This window comes from Temnothorax longispinosus, chromosome 9, assembly GCF_030848805.1.
Source record: "Temnothorax longispinosus isolate EJ_2023e chromosome 9, Tlon_JGU_v1, whole genome shotgun sequence".
Classification (NCBI taxonomy): domain Eukaryota; kingdom Metazoa; phylum Arthropoda; class Insecta; order Hymenoptera; family Formicidae; genus Temnothorax; species Temnothorax longispinosus.
Window position 1 is genome coordinate 4,332,487 of NC_092366.1, and position 17,237 is coordinate 4,349,723.

A 17,237-nucleotide genomic window follows, 5' to 3' on the forward strand; every position below is an offset into this window, starting at 1 on the left:
TGTATATGTATAAAACAGTAAAATAATATATACATATAAAATAAATTTTATTTCATGAGATTTATATAAAATAATATACAAGTTATATGCAGCGGACAATGTTATGAAATGATTATATTACATTAATTTAATTAATTAATCAATTTAATTACGTGTGTACTATTTCGGCTTTAGACGCAGAAACTGTGTTTCAAAACCGACACTTGGCGCGCAGTTTGCGTAACCCGATCTTCCTTACGAGATTTTTGAAATTGTCGTTTATCTCGGTTAATTTTTCTTGTTGCTTATTCAAAGTGGTTTTTATCTTCTTGATATGTGACGGTTGATTTTTATTAGAACTAATACGTTCACCTTTTTTAATTATATTTCCCGATTGCTCAACGGGGATTCTGTAGTCGTGAAAGAAAGTGATTTTATCGTTTTCCAAATAATGCGGAAACCAAAAAATTCTTTTAGTAAGGAAGCTGAAGGGATTCCATTGTAACAAGCACGAATTTGCGCGGCTAAACCAATTGAGCCAACTAAATGGTTTGCCGAATGCTATGTTTTCGAGACAGACGATCAGGCGTATTCGAGAGACGAGTCCGTTCAGTTCAGCTTCAGATCGAATTTCTTCAGTGTTACTGATTGCTGGACCGTTAATTACATTGACCAATACAAAAATGAAGAAAGCAAACAGCACTAACACAATGCGGCTTAAAACGGGATGTGAGTCGACCGGGATATCGTTGGAGTTGAATTCGCCTGTGAATACCATGATGAGCGTTTTGAAGAGCAAGTCCCCGGGATTAGAAAAATGTCTCTTGTTCTCAAAGAGTATGTAGAAAGTCAGGACAAACGCGATGATGAGAACCAAATACGGTAAAAGTAAGTACACGTAATTACGAGAAATTATCCAAAACATTTCAAAGTTGGTAGATATTTTCGGATGTTGGCTGATCAGAGTTGTCAGCACTAAGGCAGACAATAAGACTACCACGACGCGACTCCATGCTCCCGCGCCACATAATAAAATGAGGGTAAATATAATCAGCACAACCTGTAGCCGGTTCTCCCAATTCATGAAGTAACGGCAAGGACAGCAAGCAAATAGGAGAATCTCCCAAATGGTGAAAAGCAACCACAATACGATAACAAAAACCCACAGGAGACTCTCTGGATAGAAGCGGATTAAAAGAGTACTGTTCAAAACCACGTCGAAACTGTCATTGACCGTTTGCGTTCCGTTTTTATTTGGAGAACTTTCGTAAATCATGTTCAGGATATAGGTATTCAGCAAAAAGTAGAAGATTCCAAAGAAGCCAATATTCGTGTACAATATATGTCGTATCTTGCACCATTTCTGATAGAGAAAGGACGAGAGCAACGGATGTTTCAGCAGATGATTGAGATTTTTGTTACGCGCGATGTCTAGGAACACTTCCGTCTCGCAAGTCCCTCGATGAGTTGTATTCTGTTTTGAGAAAATGTTGTGTGACATCAAGCAACTATAGTCGTACTCGATTACGTCTTCGTTTGTTTGGTTCCTTATCTTCTTCAAGCAGTCGTCGAAGTAGGCCGATAAGACTGACGAAATGTCTGCAACTATAACAGCACATTGCAATTATTCGTCCAATGTAACTGTCTCGTTGGAAAAGCAGATTCATTGCTTTGCAATTGTCTGCTCTTATAGCCGCGTAATTCAACAGCGTGTTACCTTTTTCTTCAAAATTAGAAATTTACAATCAGAGTGAAACTGTTTTCAGAAAGAAAAGTCTCGAAAAGTGAAAAATAATCTACTTATGTTGTCAAAAAGAGCTAGATTCTTCGATATTTATGACATTTATTATAATATACTCACTGTCAATGCAACAGACATCCACGTTAATTTGTTTCAAGATCAACTCCAGACACGTTTTCAGATTCGAACGTAGTAACGTATCGTTGACTCCTCGTTTTCTTGGCTCTCCCAACTTCAGGCAGACGCTTAGAATCAGATGGTGGGATATCTCGGGTTCCACTTTCAGCAATTCCTCAAAAATAACATAATGACCATTCTGAACAGCCGTACGTGCGGCTTCTTTCACGCTTAAGTATGAGTTGGTTCCTTGTCCATGCTTTTTTTCAAATCTGTCTAGAATTGCTTTTACGGCTTTTTGCCAATTATGTTGTGCGGATATCGTTAGCAGATTCTCAACCAAACAAGGAGGAATCTCTCCCTGAATATCCTCCACATACGTCAGAAAACTTGTCTCGTCTCTGTTTTTTAAACAGTCCTCGAGGACTGCTTGCGCGTCTCTTTTCCAGTTTTCGCTTTTAAATGGTAACTTTTCCGATAGCTCCTTTCCCATTTTCGGCAATTTCTGCTCGATTTTCTTTCACGTTAGCCCTTTATTGCTGCCAAGTAAAGCACTGTTAAGTTCTTACTGTTGTACTGCTACCCGTACCCTTCTCCAGCAAGCAGATACTGGAGCTTAGCAATTATATTAGAGATGCGGGGCGCCAAAGAAAATTCTCAATTCTTCTCTTCTGCAGAAAGCTAAGTCTGAATTAATTGTAAGGGACGACTCATCGAAGGAACGACTCACTGGACACTGTCTGCGCATCATAGAGGAGAAGCTTATAAAGACCGTTCTCCGTGTGAGTTGAACGGAGAGCTCCGTCCATTATTTCGCTACTCACATCTCGCATTGGGGCACGCAACAATATATACTCACACAGCGCAAAGCTCCGATTAAGCTCCCAGGGAGTTCATTTTGCTGAGCTCCCGAGAGCTTACAAAATTCGAAAAAACAAGCTCTTAGGAAGTTCATATTTTTGAGCTTCCGGAGAGCTTATAAAATTACAAAACAAGCTCCCACAGAGTTCGTTTCACTGAGCTAGAACACCTGTAATGTTTTTATAGAAAAAATTACAGGTAAAATTACGTTGATATTAAATAATAATTATTCAGCATTTTTTTAACATATCGAATTGTGTAATGCGACCCAATGTGTAAATATAGTGGATATGAGAAAAACATTTTCGTTATTATTGTTGTTTTACATCATGGTGGATATTCGGTCGATTACTTAAGGGGCTTCCCTAGTGTAACAGGGCCTAAAATGAATAATTTTTAAAAGGAAAACGACAAAGCCAATTGATGAACAACTTTTCTTACATATTTTACTATATTTCAAAATGCGTACAAATTTTTTCAAAATTTTATATCTGTTATTAAGCCCGTGCCAGCCATTTTTTTGGAGCGCCGGGAAAAAAATGGTGACCACGATTGCAGCCGTTGTAGTTATCTGAAACAAAAAGCAAAAGGATTCTTAATCTACTTGAGTGTGGCTATCGTCTGAAGCAGAATCATGAAAAAATATTGAAAATTTTAAAAATTATAGCAATTATAATTTTATTAAAACAATTATTAAAATAATTATAATCGCTATAATTTTTTAAATTTATTTAAATAATTATTAAATAATTATAATCGCTATAATTTTTAAAATTTTCAATATTTTTTCATGATTCTGCTTCAGACGATAGCCACACTCAAGTAGATTAAGAATCCTTTTGCTTTTTTATTTCAGATAACTACAACGGCTGCAATCGTGATCACCGTTTTTTTCGCGGCGCTCCAAAAAAATGGCTGGCACGGGCTTTAATAACAGATATAAAATTTTGAAAAAATTTGTATGCACTCTTGAAATATAGTAAAATATGTGGGAAAAGTTGTTCATCAATTGGTTTTGTCGTTTTCCTTTTAAAAATCATTCATTTTTAGGCCCTGTTACACTAGGGAAGCCCCTTAGCTCACCCGAATGTATCTCTGCAGTCCTAGAATCATGAAGCATTTCTTTGCAAACAAGGCATTTTTTCATTTAATTATATATTAAGAACATGTGACTGATATACATTTATATATATATTATATTTATTTATTATTTCCAACTTACATGGTGTGGAAACCATTTTACAAATATTAACGTCTAATATATACAGAGATGTTTTGCATTTTAATATTTAGCGAACACACTTGTTATATATTGCATTATATGTTCTTAATGAAAATAGGAAGAATTAAAGGTTTCAATGCATCTCTGTATAAGACTGTACTTGGATGTTATGTAATTGTGTCATGTTTTAAATTTTTATTGTGTAAACGTAAGTAAATAATACAACAGTCTGCTAATATACACATTCTATAAAGATGTAGCTGAAGATGAAGTAAGTATAAAAATCAGGAATGAAGCAGTATATTTGTATACATATAATGTTGTGTGCATTGCAGTTTTCTGATGTCTAAAATATTCTTCGGTTATAAAATTTGTGTCTTGATTAAAAAATCATAAGTTATATTCTCCTATTTCTAGAGTGAGCAAGAGTTATCTTATTTATTACAAATTAAAAAAAATAGAATTGTAGACTTTATTAGCTTTCAATTTGTGGAATGATAATTTCTTGATATTTTTTAAAGAGCATGAACTTGAAGAATATTTAGCGATATGTATAATTTACGGTGTATTAACAGAAGATATCCATATGTATTGTAAAAATTGCAATTTTTATTTATATATATTTTTAAATATGATTTTGAAAATACGTATTATTAGCAAGCTATTTTTTATGTATTTTTACAACATACGTTTTGTACAATGCAACATTATTGTATCTTAAACATTTGCTATTTTATTACTTGGTCAAATAATAAATATCTAATCATAAGTTAAAAATTTACATATCTAAAAAAAATATTTAAGTGTTATTATAAGTGTAAATTATCCTCTACAATTATAATAATATATATCATTATTTATATTTAGTTTCAAAAGAAGAAAATCATAAAAGGCATGGTGATAATAGTTTATCGCTGCATTATTATATATCATTATTTAAATAAGACTTCATTATGTATCACATTTCTGTTACTTAAAAAAAATGCTTTTTAACTTTAATTTATGTAACATACATGTACACGCTTATAATATATTAATTGACTGTATTTTTTCATAGATTGAGAACAGTTCTACAGCGAAAGATGGAACAGGAAGTTTTGAAGAAACAATCGTATCGTTAGATGAAAGATTTACTAAAGTATTGACACGATTGATTTTCTAGATCAAATTTGTGATTTGGGTTGTGATAATAACAATGAGAAATTACTTAATGTGTTATGTCGGTAAGAATTCTATTTATAATCTTTATGCATCTTTCTTTTTTTCTTACACAATTGATATAAAATTATATACTAATTCATTTTTAAATTATTTATGTTTGAATTAGACTTGACTTCAACATGTTTTACACTGACATACTAATACGTCGAGGGAAAGAAAAGACCGTCACGCATCAAGATACATCTAGTAATATATTATTTCACATTTATGCGTACATGCATATGCAGGTGATGCAGACGTTGTACGCATGTATGCATGAAAGATGGAGATAATATAAATTTCAAAATATTTACTACAATCTATCTTTTGTTCGTATAAATTATATTTAAAAAATCTCATTACAAATAGATTTGATAAAGTTATATTATAAATAGACCTCACATAATCATTAAAGATTTACTTAGAGTTACACAAAAATTATATATACAAATTATAAAATAATAATTTTAAAAGATGTATTGTGAAAACATTCGTTATATATTATATAAATCGTGCAACGATACATCCAGACATTTGTATATCGTGTAATATTTAGATAAATTTACTTCGCTTAGGATTGTATTGAATTTAATGATATAATTTACACGTAGCTAACAAGTTAAACCGCTTATAATAAAATTAACATATACTTGGCAGTATTGTTTGATATTATAATTTATAAAATTAAGTTTTGTGTAGTTCTATGCAGTAATCTATCTAAAAAGGGTAAGACATTTTATAAGTCTGTTAAACAATAGAATATGTAAAGAATGAATTTAATCATCTCATGTATTAACCTGTTAATGTCTTTTTACACTATATGATATAACTATGGCAAATACACACGTATCACTTTCTCTCACGAATTCCATTGTATTTTTCTTATATTGCATTTTATATTATCAAATTGTGAGCTTTTTAAAATCGTAATTCAATGCAACTCAATCGCCGCCAATTGTGCTCCCGCAGCTTGGTCACTCCATTATTGCTTCTCATTATCCAATACTTTGATTCTATCCACTATTAATCTGTTCAACTTGCTTCATTTATTAGGATCAATTCTCAAGATGGCCTAATATTTATCGTGACGTTTTACAGATTTACAGACTCGCTACGAGCTAGTTGTATTTTCATTTACGCTATTGTACGTTTGACACGAGGTACTGTACATATTTACAGGCTGATAAATACACATGTCAACGAGATCCTTTTTAATTCCGAGATATTTAAATCCGTGCACGCAATGTGTTGTGGACGTTGTGGCACATATGAGCTGCGGTCCGATTCACGCTCACAGTGTTGTAAGCTCTATCATCGTTTGATATTCGATGTGCAACGAAGACAGAATGATGCTTACAACTGTGGTGAGCGTGAATCGGAGTCGCAGCTATGGTAAGTCGCTCGTGACGTAAATCGCGCGTGTCAACCGACACTGCGAATTAATGCGGTTTTGAATTTTGATGAGGCAGGCGGTATGTTCAAGATTGCCTTAAAACTTCGCTGTCATTTTCGTAGCAAGTATAAAGCCGAAATTATAACCGGGAATAAATTCATTAGAGCCATCTTGGAATTGAGATGGTATTCGGCGGATAGCTTATTTATGAGTAAATGTGGACCGCATCGCATAGACTTATTGCTTCTCTCGCCGCGACTTTAATTCGCGATTTCTATAGGAATAACTATAGTTATGCGTAAATAGACTGTAAATATTATGCTTGTATCTAAATAAATTTAAGACTTGTCCGTTAAAAAACTCTCTTTATTAACTTCAAGCCCGTCTCTTATGTGTACGCGGTTTGGTGTCTCTTTCACGCTTTTGATCCGCTTTCAGACACTACAATTTATGATATATATATATATATCTCGCGTGCGCTCCATACCTCGCTTTGCACTGTGTTCAACGTTACGTCAATTCGCTTTCAAGTTAAACAAATTTGACAATTGAACGAAGTCTTTAAAACCGGCGACTTCACCTTGGAAAATGGAGCGCTAACGATTCGAATATTCTCGCATATTATATCTGACATCCTACATCATGATCAAGAACCATCAACATCCTAGTTAGTGATAGAACAATGTATTACATGCTACGATGGGCATACGATGGAATCGACAGTCCGACAGTTTCGTTTTCTCGCACCACCGCTTTTCCGAAGTTTAACATCAACACGAGACGGTCATCAGCTGCTATCGTTTACTCACGCGAATGTTCGCCTCATCCCGTTGGAAAGATGATTCGTTCGGAATCGCGGTTCGTTTCATACAAGAACTCTCAAATTCTCGAGGGCATCATCACGACTGACGAAAAGAAAATCTAGCAGATCTTGCCTCTCGGGGAATAAAGATATTGTCTCCAACAAGAAAAACTCTGGTGGACCTCTTTGATGGTTACGAAATCATTCAATATCTTGGCCTTCTTCTACTTTTGACTCAACGACAAATTTAGAAAAACCTCGATAATCGACCATCATTATCGGTGAACCTTACACCGCGGCGTCAATTCGTCAAGTCGCGTTTCGGTGCTCATCAAGGACAAACGTTTTCCTCTGATCAAATGGCCTCCCCGTTCCAAATACCTTTAATAAAAAGAATTTTAAATACCTAAATATTAAAAAAAAAATCAATTATTCTCACAATCGACACCGACGACACTACTATAGTTACGGTATAGTTAATTATTAGGCGAGATCTAAATAGCTTATTCAACTAAGTAATATATTTTATTTGCTAACATAATCCTATGTTCTCAATTTCTTCATGCATATTATTTCCTGAGTTGAGATAAGCATCTAGATATAAAAGAAATTGATAATTTTTGACGAATTAAGTTCAAGTATGAAAGATTAGCTTAGCTTAAACTAAAAAGTAAAGTCATGTAACACTTTGCAAAATTCGCGATAGTTATTAAGTAATTAATTAAACCGTCTGAGGGTTTGGTAGAGCCAACACGATAAGGGCCATTCTCCGATACGTCGCCCAGTCGAAGAGTTGACCAACTCTCTTTTGCAATTACAATGGCAATCGGAAATAGCACTTGTCAACTAATAGCAGTTGCCGCGACTGGCGACTCATTGTTGTACGCTCATTGGATATATCGCACGTAGCGTTATCACGTTGGGTCTATCCAGAACCCTGGGCCAATGAACGCTTGAGAAATGGTAGACTGGCTCGGCATGTACAAAGAGAGATGGCTTCCAGAGAGATTATAAGAAAAATGGCTTACTTCTTAGAAACTCTTAGCAATGATGAGTATCACAGCTGATAGTGAGACGTGAAGTCGATGGCCGACGATCGACGAGCGACGCGTGAATAAATGATGACGCCAGAAAATAATTGTCTCCTCGTTTTTAATATAGTCAGTCGTGGACCTGTTGGTCTAAAGCCGCTCTGATAGTCTGTAATGCACTCCTTCATATGTATCAGTCTGTTGTTGATAAGTTTGGATAATATCTTGTACGTTACATTAAACAGTGTTTAATGGGTATTACCCTATAAGCACACAATATTCCTAGAATATTGTATTAATATTATTAAAAATTAAAATAATATTATTATAATATTCCGTGAATATTATATAATATTTTCTAATATTATAGGATTATTCTGTTGATGTTATATGTCCACTTCACATAATATTCTTTGGTATACTATTATTAATATCAGTGAAATATTATAAAAAAGTTTTTATAAAAGCACACAGCGTTACACCTGCCAAAATTGTAAACTAAAAGGCGTGAAAAATGACGTTAAAAAGTTAATTATTTTTGTGACGTACAGCGTTATTTTTCGTTTTAGTGTAGTATTTTTATATTTAAAATAATTGTAGCGTTAAAATATACCGAAGATCCCATTTTGTTATAATTTAATGTGTAAAAGCAAATATTTATTTCAATTCGGCAGTTGTTAAACGTGGCATATGTTTTCGTCCTTGATTAGACACAATTCAATTCAACATATGGATTACCCAAACAAAAAGTGAGTTTTCGGTATATTTTACAAGTTTATTCTATAGATTACGAACGATTATCTTATTGAAAAAGATTTTTATTTGAATGTACGTTGCAAGAATTTCATGATATTTTTCCCTCTTTTCATTTCGTCATCAGTCCAAGACTGCTGCAGTGAGTGAACAGGAGCCTTAAGAACTACTGCAATAGATTTTTTCGTAATAAATATCGCTTTATGTACGTTAATGGATGTATTCACCAGCATGTTGGAATGTACTCATGTACCTTGAATACATCATCAAGATAAACTATTGCCTTGCCCGAGCAACAAAGGCACCACTTCGTGATAGATTGTCTGAACTGCGTGATACAACGACGTGTTGCCTAGATCTGTAAAATACACAAATGATAACAGAGAACATTTATAAAAGGTTTTTAAGAAAGATTTTTTTAAGAAGTAGAATTATTTAAGAAATTTCTGTTGTCTAAAAAAAAACTAATTCTTCTATCAATTCACAATACTCACCGTAATTACTTTATATTTGTACTGAGCAATAAAGCTTCATTATCGCTTTTCCATTGTGTAATAAGTGTCTTGTAATTTCTTTGCTCGATAAATCCAATCCCATCAGGGATAAGTCGTAGACGTTCAATAAATGATCTCACACCGAATTTTCTTCAAGATCCATTTTAGTATCTGAAAGCAAAACATTAAATCTGTAACATTGATGCTATATAGGTCAATTATTTTGAGAAGAAACATTATTGAAAATAGGATATTAAATAATAAATTATATTAGTTATTTTGAAGATTATTATAAAAAATACAAATAATAAAATTAATATATCAAATTCGTTAGACTATCAAACTAAAACTTTTGATTTTTAACTTCCTATCTTTAAAAAAAAATAGAAAAATAACTTCATCCGCCAGTGATTAAACAGCAATTATTAATTTATTACTCGATTAACTGGCCCATATGTACAAAAGTATGCACTACGTTTCGGCTCAAGGTTCGAGCCCTTTTCAAGTGCGGTCTAAAACGGGATACAGCAGAATATAATGCAATGTATAAAAAATAAATAAAAATAAAACATAGAATAATCCAAAAACGTTAAATTATGAGCAATACCTATATCATCGAAATGACTCGTCATCACCTAATTAATAAACATTCCTGCGTTCACGAGCATGGTCCAGCATGGCCATATAAATGACAGCTGTGGACAATTTTACGTGTAGCAACAATATGTGAGAAGAGAATGCGAAGATCGAGAAAGACTTACGTGTTTCGTAATTTCAAAAGTTAGCGTGTGCCAGATTCTCCGTTGCGACATGTTACTTGTATGCGAGTGCTTACATGCTCGTGAACGCATCAGGAATGTTTATTAATTAGGTGATGACGAGTCATTTCGATGATATAGGTAGTGCTCATAATTTAACGTTTTTAATTAGATTATTCTATGTTTTATTTTTATTTTTTTTTTTTATACATTGCATTATATTCTGCTGTATCCCGTTTTAGACCGCACTTGAAAAGGGCTCGAACCTTGAGCCGAAACGTATATAGTGCATACTTTTGTACATATGGGCCAGTTAATCGAGTAATAAATTAATAATTGTTCTTTTAAAAAAAAAAACTTTGCACAAACTAAGCAATACGTATTACAAAAGTGACATTTTATTCTGAGAAAATATTGAAGTTACCGCGAATATTACTAGCAATTTAACACGATATTAACGTATCGCTAGTAGATATTACTGTGTAATATCTGGGAATTATGAAATCGCTTCAAGAATTTACCTCCTGGTTTCAAGTTTCGCATGCTATAATATAATGCGGGATAACGATGAAACGCAGACGAAAGATTGCTTAGCGATATTTATATTCAGAGTGGCCTGCAGCGAGAGAGTCTAGGATCTAGACTCTAGATCAACGTCTCGGCATCCACCCACTTATATGCGATAATCAAGGGACGTCTGCGGGTGCGCTGGCCCCGTAGTGCAACAAACTTTCGAGGAAGTCCTATTTTGTGCATTCCATACATGCATATCATTATTGAGTTTCGTAATCGTGCGTTTTACAACAAACGGAAGTCCGCGCGCGAATCGAATTGCGTTCATGATGATCGTTTTACAATTCTTTTGCGAGCTGGCTGTTAGGCAAATGCGTGTACTACTTACGACATAACGCGAGCACGCGCTTTTTTTTGCCAAATAGCAAATGTAGCAATTTGCATCAACCATATTTTCAGAATACACATATATGAACATACTTTCGTAAAATTTTAATGACGTCTGTGCTTTTTGCCCCGGGACGGTTTCACAATGTGCAAACTGATGAAATTATGGAATACGAAAATTTCAACCTAACGTCAGCGATTCTTTGGGTTATTTATATCAGTAGCACTGAGGAATCGCGTTAGTCTCAATTAAGTAGTGAAACTGTAAGAGCCACACGATGTTTTCGCATCGAGGATTAGTAAGTGAACTCATATTTTACATTTAGTTAAAATTTTTATGAGTTTTTAACTTCTGGAATTAGAACTTCTTTTCAATAATTAAACCATATATCATCAGCGTTAGGCAGAATATTTGTAGAAATTAATACAATAAAATATTTATTTCTCTTTTGTATTTTTCCTCTAAATCGATTTTTACATTATCAAAATAATAATTCCATAGTAAATCCATAAATATATAATCTTTCTTTCAATAATTTTAAATTGTTAAATAAATAACGAATAAATAAAGTAATCGCTCGTATATGTCAAAATACAATGGGAATAAAGGTCATTAATTTGAATAAGGACACAGAGTATCTGGATGAGTCATATAACAGTATTCTCAGCGAACTCATCGACATCTAGCTATTTATTGTTTCGATGTATTATCATTTCGAAGAATCACTTTCGCTGTTAACCAAATGGGAATGCTTTGTCATTAGTATTTGAGACACAAAGGAGCTAACATCGATCGTGAGAGCGCGAAACATCGGACCACGACTTAATTCTGTAATTGTAAGTTCTTACGATGATTAATTTAAACAACCGCACAAGCTTCCTCCCGCTATTGAGACATCGAATTTCAGAACGTATTATAAACTTGACCACACCGCTGATTGACCTAAGATTTAACGCTTTTAACAACTGACTTGGTTCGTTTTCGCCATCCAACGAAGAATAAATCATGGATTTACCTTTGACTGCAGACTTGCGAATTGACTACAGATATTCATACATATACAATTTCACATTTCACAATAGACTCCAAAGATATTTATTTATACACAATTTTACATTGTAATAGTCGACATATTTATTATACACAGATATTTATTTATATACATTTTTCAATTTTACATTGTAATGCTCTCATGTAAGATGGCTCCGGATGGCTTTGTCATTCACCATCGAGAAAATCCTTGCCCGTCTTCGATTGTTTTACCTCTTTATTTATTATTTTTTTATTATTTGATACTTTGCTTATTGCGCGACTCCATGTAATTATTTTAATTTATCGGCTGAAGAAGACACTGTGTTCGAAACGTCCCGTCATTTGTATATATTATTAAATGAACTATTGATTTGACATACTGTTATGCTCGATTGCTGGCCTTTATTCCCATTGTATGTTAAATAAATAATTTAGGGAACAAATTTCTGCCATATCGAACATCTGTTCGAGAACAATCTGCTTAAAGTTTCCTTATAATTATTTCAGTTCTTAGCAGTGACCATCTCGCTGGCAAGTATCGTACTTGCCGGCGTTCTCTATCAACCCGGGTATGAACATCAATACAATAGCAATTCACGCTATTTGCAAGATCAGTCTGCTCCGCAGTACTGGACACAGTCTCCGATTGAACAACATCGCGCGGAACAATTACCAGACCAGGAATCGACGCGATATCGTCCGGGAGTTCAAACGGTGTATCCCTATGAATCGAACCAAGTCAATGCTCGTTCAAGTGAGCCAATTGATTTTCCTGCATACACCATTTTCATTCCAGCCTGGCCATTATACCTCTTGTTTCAACACTTGTTTAAAAAAACCTCAAAAACAGAAGAAAATGAAGATCCAAAAGAGGCTAGGCGTGAAACAGTGGAAGATTATGACGAAAGAATTTTTCGACGCATCCTGAACGGAGGCCGCCCTTTTCAACCCTTGGTAAATGCTCATTATCCTATTACTTGATCTGATGAAATGATTTATGTTTCATTAACTTAAAATTCACAATATTTTATTTATATTACTATCATTTCATTAAAAGTTCAAATTTTATTTAATTTGATATTTTTAAATGTAATATTTAATTCAAAACACCTATATGTAACACCTAGCAATTTGTTTTATGCGACAAATATGTACACTGTATTATTGACAAACAGTTTTTCTTGAAGTTAATTATATAACACAAACGCTAATATTTGTCGTGTTTTTGTACACGAATTGATCATCTAAGTTACTGAATATTTCATAAGAATGATATTTCTCCAGATGGTACACAACCGAAGGAAAAGATCGGATCCTGCAAGCACTGAATCTGAGGTCGTTGCACATGACAATGATGTGGCCGCGAAGTCGCCCTCAACTGACGCCAAGCATCCTGCAACCATCGACTCGTTACTTCCAGAACATGAGCCTACTGATACTACTGGTAAATATTTCATAGAACAAGATTAAAATTTGACATCTTCAAATAATAACCTAATGCATGCCGCTTATCTTGAGAGTCGTGTAACATTTTTCTTATACGAGTTCCAATGAGACGCAAACGTAAAAAAATCAATGTATCGATATTAGTATAGTATACGAATTTGCTTGAATGTAAACTGTTCAATTACAGATAAGCGTGTGGAGAACCGTCAGATCAGGAATGACTACATAACAAATCCATTCGGTTTTATACAGAAGATACGCACCCTGAACATACATACAACATTCCCAACAAATGGCAAAGTATGATTGACCAGTTTTATACAAATCGTCATTCGGAACCTCCAAACGTCGCGCAAGGCAAGGCATGTTGCGACGATTACAATAGACCTTTGATGAGATTCGCGCAATCTTCGAGTTCGCAGAAATCGAACGATAACGATTATACTAGTAAATACCGAGACAGTGCAGCAGACACTGAGGAAGAAACGAGATTTGAATCGCTGCTGAAAAAATTGCAATTAATATTACTTAGGCCCGATCTAGTCTCTACCCCTTATGTCGTTTGGCCAAAAAAAAGATGATCCCAAAAGATTCAACGACTACAACGACTATACACTACCTTATGAAACGTTTGCTAAAGTTTTCGAGTAGTAAGTGTTACAGATATGACTCTTTTATCAATTTCTGCCACGTTATCTTGAAGCAACGAGTTGGTTGATCGTAATGATTTTCATGTTTTATTTATCACACTTAATTACTATTATACCATGCACGCATAATTTTTTATAAAGGTACATTCCTTCTTAAACTTCGTCCCCTCGGCAGTCGAACTTTTATATACGATTTGCTACATAAGGAATAAAATGTTTCATTTCGGTATATTATAAATCTATGTATATGTACCACGCTTTTAAATAAATATATTTTAATGAGAACATCATGTTCTTTTCGTTACATTTTTAACACGTTGTAAACCTTATCACGTCATAAAAAAAGTTAGTTTAAAAAAAATAGACTCCCGACTGTTGCCTAAAAAGTAAGTTAAATTATAATAAAAAACAAGAAATTAAAAAAATTAAACGGTAAAAAAGACAGGTTTTTTATGTTGATAAAAATGATTGCTTTTTTATGTTAATAATTGCAATGTAAATTTTACTTTTTTATTAGAATTTGTGATAGCTAGAGCGAGAAATTGTTATATTTGTGATGCGCATCGCGATCATTTCATTCTTGAATAAGGAGGACATTTGCGGCCTCTGATCCACGACGAGACTTAGTACGCAGTAAGCGCTTTACAGCGACAACTAAATCTTACACGTACAAACGGGTCGAGCGATATGAAAGATGACGCCGGATCAATTGAAGCAGTCTTTGACTTACTGGCGCCGGTAGGTATTTGTTAAACTTTCTTCGTTACTCAAAACAGAAATACAGAGATTGAAGTTCCCTGCTCCTTAGAAGTTACTTGTTCACATAATACATCTGCTAATGAATTAATTATGGCGAGATTTTGGCTTGCGCATCAATTTCTATCAACGATATTAGTCTCAGAGAAATCATGATTTCTGTATAAAGTCATTTTTCAGGGATATTTTACATTAGTTTAGAAAAATAATTAAAATATATTTTAGTTAGAGAGAAAGTATATCGTAATTTCTCTCTCTACTTAGCATACTAATAAATTGCAATCAACAATTAAAAACCGAGTTATATGCATTTTATTATTTTATTTGTTTCTAACAACTGTCAAATAAATATCACAAAAACAGCAAAAAATTTTATTTATGGTCGAAAAAATTATTATCAAAATATAAAAGAAGTGAATATACTTGTAGAAATGTATATATCAAAATGCCACCCGGGCACGCCAAGTTTTACGCATTATTTTGATTTTAAATCTGTTTTATATGACTTAGAATTTGTCTGAAATCACAAAGAGTTACAGAAAAATAAAATAAAAATTTGTTTTTGTTTTATTTATTTATTTTTATTATTTTTTTCCGCGACAAAGAAGGTGTGCAAATTGCGAACGCGAGTGAAGAAGCAATGTAGATTATCGTAAGTTAATTCAAGAAATTCATTGATTGAAATGTCGAAACAATCGAACAAATATGGATTATCGTAGGTTAATTCGAGAAGATGATGCGGCGTCTTATTGTGTCTAATATATAACAGCAGCAGGACGTCACGAGAGATAAAAATTTGTGTGCGGCCAGCGTACGTCGCACCTACGTTACACGGCATTCTAACATGCTTGTACATGAGCAGCGTAAACATTATGGTTTGATAACGTTATAAATATAAAAATTCATTAGATTTTCATTAGGGCTTTCGTTTCCGAGATATTTTAATCAAAAGCACGAATAAAATGAATATTCCGGTAAAGCTACTTGGTAGCGCCGCGGTAATATGCCCCTGAATGTAGGCAACAACTCGGTCAGTCAATAATTTACAAGTCAATTTTTTATGCACTCGGCGTCGCGACGCTGCCGCGTCGCTTGATAATTATCATTATATAAATTAATGTAAATGAACAATTTGCGTTGCGCAGATATTATATTTTATGATAAAAAAGCTGCGCAACGACAATATAACGAAACTGTCTTTAAGAATTACAGAATAGGCCCTCAGTATCTACGTCCTCGAATGTGGGAATACGGGCTCAATTATATATTCGGATGTACCTCTGGTTCCGGGAAGCTGGTTCGTTTTTGTCAAATTTATTTGCTTACAATAAGTAATGCATTATATAAATGCACAACAATGCATTATATAAATTGTGCAATGATATTTGTGTAACAATATTTATAAATCATACAATTATCTATCCACGATTGTCTATCACTATATCTTGTCGAATTGTATGGAATTTAACATTTCCAATCAAATCGACATATGTAACAAAATTTAGTATGTGTTTTATATATGTACATATATATAAATTATAGGATAAAATGAAAAGAGAACCTATTTGGAGAAGGACAGGAAAAGATATTGTATTGTAAGTACGTATAAGAAAAATACAGATCTGGATATTTAGATATTTACATGAAAAAGATGTAGGGTTAAGATAATAGAGGGAAAAGCTAGTACGCGAAATTTATATGTAAAGGCTTTAGCATGAAAATTGAAGGGGAACAGAAATAAGTAAGAGAATTAGAGAGAGTAAGAGATGAAAAGAAAAGGTACATTGATAAGAGGAGAAAATTGAAGAAAGAACAAAAAGAACAATTTATGGAACACTGATATTTATAGAAATAATAATGTGATGTGAAAAATAGGTTTGTCGTCATTGATTTTATTAATGATCACAGATGCATCGATAAAAGATCGCAGTTAATGCTTACACTATTCGGTAGTAATACTTTCTTTTCACACTATTTATTGTTATTACAGTAGATGTACAAAATCATTCTAGTTGATCATCTTCAATGAGCAAATTGCTACTTGGTTATCAGGAACTTTGCCGAAAGGTTTATTTCCATCGAGTGTCTCGTATCTGTTCAC

General features: G+C 33.5%; 2 protein-coding genes and 1 long non-coding RNA gene across 3 annotated transcripts; 1 reads left to right on the forward strand and 2 right to left on the reverse strand.

Moving 5' to 3' along the window:
* Positions 1–169: 169 nt before the first annotated feature.
* On the reverse strand, positions 170–2,718 carry LOC139818828 (transient receptor potential cation channel subfamily A member 1-like). Its single transcript, XM_071787814.1, has 2 exons — positions 1,841–2,718; positions 170–1,584 (listed from the first exon to the last, which is right to left on the reverse strand). The coding sequence occupies exons 1-2, from the start codon at positions 2,328–2,330 to the stop codon at positions 191–193; spliced, it is 1,884 nt and encodes a 627-aa protein (XP_071643915.1). The 5' UTR covers positions 2,331–2,718; the 3' UTR covers positions 170–190.
* A 6,663-nt stretch (positions 2,719–9,381) lies between these two features.
* On the reverse strand, positions 9,382–10,470 carry LOC139819347 (uncharacterized). The gene is made up of 4 exons (XR_011733703.1): positions 10,355–10,470; positions 10,201–10,288; positions 9,594–9,764; positions 9,382–9,457 (listed from the first exon to the last, which is right to left on the reverse strand). It is a non-coding gene; the product is annotated as an uncharacterized lncRNA (long non-coding RNA).
* A 998-nt stretch (positions 10,471–11,468) lies between these two features.
* On the forward strand, positions 11,469–14,659 carry LOC139818902 (uncharacterized). The gene is made up of 4 exons (XM_071787931.1): positions 11,469–11,550; positions 12,792–13,238; positions 13,569–13,728; positions 13,918–14,659. The coding sequence occupies exons 1-4, from the start codon at positions 11,530–11,532 to the stop codon at positions 14,034–14,036; spliced, it is 747 nt and encodes a 248-aa protein (XP_071644032.1). The 5' UTR covers positions 11,469–11,529; the 3' UTR covers positions 14,037–14,659.
* Positions 14,660–17,237: the final 2,578 nt, after the last annotated feature.